The sequence below is a fragment of the Polyergus mexicanus genome, unplaced genomic scaffold (assembly GCF_030449975.1).
Source record: "Polyergus mexicanus isolate NDT 795.1 unplaced genomic scaffold, iyPolMexi1.0 SCAF_9, whole genome shotgun sequence".
NCBI lineage: Eukaryota > Metazoa > Arthropoda > Insecta > Hymenoptera > Formicidae > Polyergus > Polyergus mexicanus.
In genome coordinates, this window is record NW_027223329.1 from 9,231,473 (window position 1) to 9,237,191 (window position 5,719).

A 5,719-nucleotide genomic window follows, 5' to 3' on the forward strand; every position below is an offset into this window, starting at 1 on the left:
CTTTATTCTAGAAATTTATTAAATGTAACAAAGCTCCTCAATTATCGAGCTATATTATAACAGTCTATTTCTTTGTTACTGATATGTTATATACTTTATTTTTCCGTAGTTTTCAATTAGCATTTGTAAGATAAATTTAAAAAAATATATAAAAGATTACGAATCTCTCTTCTCTTTAATTTTCTATAATTAAATGTCAAATATTTTTCTTGATTATTGGCTTATCAATATAACGAAGACATAAGAATTTCTTTTTTTCGTCAAGCCTTATAGACAAAAATGATACTTTTTGAATTTATATTTAGAGTATCGCATCGCGACAATAAAAGGTATACGAACATCTTGTTTCATAATTGAGAAAGACATAATGAATATAACAAACACCAATGAAATGAAAATGATAATCGTAATAAAATTTTATCGTTTTTTTTCTATCAAAAGCTTTTCACGATTTAATGAAATATCAGTGAAACGAAAGATAGTTTAAAAATTCTATTTAAAAAAGATAGTTGTTGAAACATGTTTATATAGATTTTTACGCCAAATAATTCTAGATATAAAAATAACTTTTACTATATTTAAGTATTAAAAACAAAATATGTAAATCGTCTGTTATAAAAACAAGATATTAAAAAAAATACGCGGATGATAATGAAATTTATTAACACAAAATTTAAGAGAATAATTATCATCGTTAATAAGAGAAATATTTTATTATTTTTATTACAATCCGACAATCCTGCTAATCTTCCTTGACTCTTGCTTTTCTAAAGAATTTTTTTTTATTATTATCATTGATCATTAGTATATGCGAATATACGATCAAGATGTAACTTGTATACTGTATATTTTCATATTTTATATAAAGATATTTTTTGTGCTGATTTCATCAGAAAGTATATTGTACATATCATGACTATTCTTGACGATTTTATCAATATAGTAATCGTTGTTATTATTATTAATGATTAATAAAAAATGAAAAAGTCTACATTTCTTCTGCGAAAGAACAATAAATGATATTTCTTTGAGAGAAATGGAGAGTACACTTATAATTATTATGTTTACAGAATAAAGAATTCTATAAACAGATCTATAATCACAGAAAATAACGTTGCTTTATCTTCTTTTTTTGAATTTTTTTTATAAAAAGATTTTACATGAAAAATGTAAAATATATAATTGCAATTAAAGAACAGCTAAATTTCTCTCATACATTTTTACATATGTTTCAGATAAATTTCTATCTTTTTCTCTAAGAAATGCGACTAAATGAGAGGTAATTTCTGTACAAAATATCGAAACCACATATAGCATGTGCTTGCAGACAACCCATACCAAGTGATTATATAACTTAAATGTTCGTTTCTTAAAGTTATTCTTGTTTGGCCACCAATTGGACCTCGTGGTGTGCTATATCCAGGTAATAATTCTATATATACAGGTTCTGCTGCTGCTATCTTTGCCATTGCATTTAAATCCCTGGAATTAATATAAATGCTTAATGTTTCATTGGAGAAAATATTATTTCTCAATTACTAAAAATTTTTTCAATACAATTTTTTACATATATAAATTAGATATAAATATCATATTATATTATATCTTTATACCTGTAATGCCATACCCCTTTTGAAGGAGCATTGGCAGGTACAAATGTAGGTCGTTTTTCAGTTGCTCTAATAACGCCGACTATTTCCATAGAATCTGTAATCTTATTTTCTATTTTAAATGATGCACGATCGCTTTTAGATATCCATCCACGATTCACCATAATAGTCAAACTGAAATAATTAATAATTAATTCTATATTGTAGAATAAAAAGATCTTTTTAAATAATTAATAAAAGCAAATTGCAATTACTCCCGATCTTCTAGTTTAAAAGGTGTGATCACATAATATCCTGTGCCCGACTTGCGAGAAAATATTCCACCGCTTTTTTCGCTGATAGCCTCTCCATCTAGAATGAGACTTCTAGGCCCTATCAAAAATTCCTTTTCATACAAAAACTTTCCCTTTACTTTTACAGGATAATATTCCTTATGCTTCAGTTCATCTAAACTGGAAAGAACATACTTCTATGAAGTGCCTATATTTAACATAGTATTTACAATATAAATCACCATAATCTTACTCAGATGGCAAATCAATTGGCTCTGCAGAAGTACGATATTTTAGGGTTTTTATTAAATCTAATTTCCATCGCCATCTTTTAATTTGCCATGTGCCAAGTGCAAAAGTAGCAATAGGTACACCCTGTACAGGAATTGCACAGATAAAAGTATGAAAATTAAAAATAAAATATCAGCTTTTTTAATTTAAAAATATTATAAATTTCACTTTTTTGTATATGTTTTATCTTTATTATATTAATAGAATTAATATATTGCAATCTGTTCAACATATAATTTATATTTATTTATTTATATTAAGCAATTTTATAATATAAATATACTATAATGTATATATTATAAATAATAAATATATTATAATGAAAAAATTGTTCAATAAATTTTACATCTAAATTTCTAAATTTTAATATTTCTCTTTTGTATAGATTTATAATATATTATAATATATTAATTAATATGTCATAACATTATTTATTCCGTAAATTTTTATTTATATTTCACAAACATAAGATCTTTCTATATCATTATGATACATACAAAATTTTATAACAACTTATAAGCGTAATAAATATATTTGTAGTATTACTTGCCAACAAGCAATATCCATACACTCCAATAGATTCTTCCGATCGTTGATATCTATTTATTTCGACAGCCTTGTGCATTATTTTTTTACTTTTACATCTTGCTTGCATATTCGCATTACCGAACAGAAACACGTGCGTTCGTTTGTCGAACGCGTATCTTGCAGCTCTCGAATTTCCCAACATTTTTACAGCCGTCAAATTCATATTATTAATTATGTCTAGCTCTGATAACGAATATTTCTAATCATAAAGTATTGTCATTTTTGCATAAGAAATTCACATTAAAGATATAATTCTTAGCGTATGCGCTCTAATATAAACTTTCTGTCAGCTGTCAGTGTATATATCAGTATATATTCTCTAAGAATTGAAAATTATTTATATACGTATATATTTTCGTTCATCGTATTGCTAGTCTCTCTCTCAAAACGGAGCATGGAATAGAACAGCTGATGCCGAGCTTCGAAATAAAACATACCTTGATTAGAAGTCGCGTTGCGCGCCCGATAGCGCATGCTCGATATGACGTAATAAAAATAAATATGTCACGGTACGGTATGTATTAAAATGGTCTGATATAATGGGATGAAAAAAATCCCTATAGTATATAGTCCGAATTAGAGATTATTGCTCGCTAGTGAATTTGACGGTTGGCGGTTGGTGGCAGTGGGCGCGCGTTTATCCACTTTTGTCTCGTATGGTTCTTTCGCTTCCGGAAAATCATGGTGAGTGAATAGCGATTGTTGGAACTCGATAATATTATCGTCGTACAATATTGTAATGAACGACGAACGAGTCGGTTCTTTTCACGGTTTTAGCTTTTTTCGCGCGATACTCGTTATTTTCGAGGGACGCGAGGATTTCGCGCAAAATTATCGCGAGACTTAACCTCCTCGTCGCATGAGTTTATTAATCACATGTTGTACGGCGTGTCCTCCGGAATTCTAGATGCATGTGTGCTCGATTCACCCCACTATATTCATCGTTTGTTACACATATAAACTGTATTTTTAATCTGTATAGCTTAGGAAATGTACGTTCTACAGCAAGCTTTTATTTAATTTTTTAAATTAGATTAAGAAACATTCTTAATATATGTATATCTTTAATGAGACTTTTTAATGAGAATTTATATATATACTCGAATCTTTTAGATCTTATTATGCAAATAGAGCTTTCTTCAATTGATTTGTTACTGTATCGTTATATTTTCTTATATTTTAATTATGCAATTGCAAGAATACATATGTATCGTAAAATTTTAATATTGTATACTAGAACTTATTATTTTTAAAGTTGTAGATTAATATAGATTATAAGCCATCATTAATACTGTGCTCTTTCATTAACAGCCATTTCAAAGATTTGTGCAGTCGGGCCGTGTGGCCTATGTGAGCGATGGATCTTACCAAGGCAAATTGGTCACCATCGTTGATATTATTGATCAGAATCGGGTAAGAATAATATTTCTTTTTATTAAATTGTTAATTTTATTAATTTAAGCTTTTTGGTATGAAGAACTATAATAGGCAATTAATTGTAAATAAGAGATATTAACGGTAAGACATTAGAATATTGATTACAATTGTGTTTTGGCTGCAGATAATATTATGCAAGAGATTTACATACAGACAGACTATAATCATAACAAAAATATAAATAAATGCTACAACTGTTCCTTGAGAAGTTTGATATTTTATTTTCATATATATTTGTTTCTCTGTAATTTCTTAATTGTACTTAAATGATGAACCAGTATTATGATAGGAAATGCCGGCTGACTTTAATGATGCCAATTTATGTCTGATGGTACAGTTATTGCGATTTCTATAATACTTCTATTAGAATTCAATACTTCATTTTTTACTTTTTTTAAGGTTCTGGTCGATGGTCCATCGACAGGTGTACCTCGTTGTGAAATGAGGCTCAACGAGCTTCACTTGACGAAATTCCGCTTACGTTTCCCGTTTTCTGGATCCACTCGTGTCGTACGTAAAGTATGGGAAACGGCTAATATCAATGAATTGTGGAAACAAACAATGTGGTCCAGAAAAGTTGAAGCTAAAAAGAAGGTAATTAAAAAAATTCGTCAATTTCATCACCAATTAATAAATGCTATTTATGTTAAATAATTATTATTGTATTCATGTTCGATTTAAAAAATTATATTCTTAACATAAGTTTCTATCTGTTAAAAGAAAAAAAAAATATTCCAAACATGTTTCTTGTCATATTAGATTTTATAAAATAGCTTAAATGTGTATATGATGAACCAATATTATTGATAGGAAAGGCCGGCTGATTTAAATGATGCCAGCTTAATTCTGATGATACAATTACAATTTCGATAGTAAAATACACTTTGACATATTATGATTTATTACAAGGAATCTTCTTTGTTTCAGCGTGCGGCACTTTGTGATTTTGATCGTTTTAAACTGCGTAAAGCAAGGCAGATAAGGAACAAATTGCGGACAGACGCGTTTTTCAGATTAAAAAAGAAAACCAAGAAGGTTAAAACTGGCGATGCAGCAAAGAAGAGCACGAAAAAAGCTGCGAAAAAGTAGTAATACTTTTTGAATTAAATACAAAATTATTTTACAAAGGTCTTGTTATTTATGATATTCCTTTCACATGCAATAAGAAATTATTACTTGAAAATCTATTTATTTAATTAAAATTTGAATTTAAGCATTAAAAGTGAATTATTATAATAATTTGATCTTGAATAAGAAACAGCAGTGGAGAAATAATTCTAACTTTATTGAAATTAATTATCAGAGATCATTATTTTAAAAAATAATTTTTTTTGTGCTTCAATATTTTAGATATTCGATAGTTAATTATGAAATTATTAAAATATAAATTTTATTTAAATATATATATCTTTACTTTAGCAGAAACGCAATTATAATTTTGATAAACTTGGAAATATACGGTATTAAAAATTTAAATAGGAATTATTATTACATGTTTTACTTTTAAATGGGGAACTTGTC

At 27.5% G+C, this 5,719-nt stretch overlaps 2 protein-coding genes across 3 annotated transcripts; one reads left to right on the forward strand and one right to left on the reverse strand.

The window, feature by feature from the left end:
- Window positions 1-686: 686 nt before the first annotated feature.
- Window positions 687-3,165, reverse strand: Surf1 (surfeit locus protein 1). 2 transcript variants are annotated; one of them, XM_070301735.1, is made up of 5 exons: window positions 2,720-2,842; window positions 2,136-2,257; window positions 1,865-2,062; window positions 1,614-1,784; window positions 687-1,482 (listed from the first exon to the last, which is right to left on the reverse strand). In XM_070301735.1, the coding sequence occupies exons 1-5, from the start codon at window positions 2,738-2,740 to the stop codon at window positions 1,269-1,271; spliced, it is 726 nt and encodes a 241-aa protein (XP_070157836.1). In that variant the 5' UTR covers window positions 2,741-2,842; the 3' UTR covers window positions 687-1,268. The 2 variants fall into 2 exon arrangements, with proteins under 2 accessions (XP_070157836.1, XP_070157835.1); XM_070301734.1 differs by having other exon boundaries at window positions 689-1,482; window positions 2,724-3,165.
- A 217-nt stretch (window positions 3,166-3,382) lies between these two features.
- On the forward strand, window positions 3,383-5,325 carry Rpl14 (ribosomal protein L14). The gene is made up of 4 exons (XM_070301272.1): window positions 3,383-3,445; window positions 4,073-4,174; window positions 4,598-4,792; window positions 5,126-5,325. The coding sequence occupies exons 1-4, from the start codon at window positions 3,443-3,445 to the stop codon at window positions 5,285-5,287; spliced, it is 462 nt and encodes a 153-aa protein (XP_070157373.1). The 5' UTR covers window positions 3,383-3,442; the 3' UTR covers window positions 5,288-5,325.
- The last annotated feature ends 394 nt before the right edge of the window (window positions 5,326-5,719 follow it).

Coding starts and splice junctions, on each gene's coding strand:
- Surf1 (XM_070301734.1), bottom strand. CDS start 2,924: ATGAATTTGACGGCTGTAAAAATGTTGGGAAATTCGAGAGCTGCAAGA. Junction 2,063..2,135: donor CCAATTGATTTGCCATCTGA/GTAAGATTATGG, acceptor TGTTCTTTCCAG/TTTAGATGAACTGAAGCATA. Junction 1,483..1,613: donor AAAGGGGTATGGCATTACAG/GTATAAAGATAT, acceptor TATTAATTCCAG/GGATTTAAATGCAATGGCAA.
- Rpl14 (XM_070301272.1), top strand. Junction 4,175..4,597: donor ATATTATTGATCAGAATCGG/GTAAGAATAATA, acceptor ACTTTTTTTAAG/GTTCTGGTCGATGGTCCATC. Junction 4,793..5,125: donor AAGTTGAAGCTAAAAAGAAG/GTAATTAAAAAA, acceptor TCTTTGTTTCAG/CGTGCGGCACTTTGTGATTT.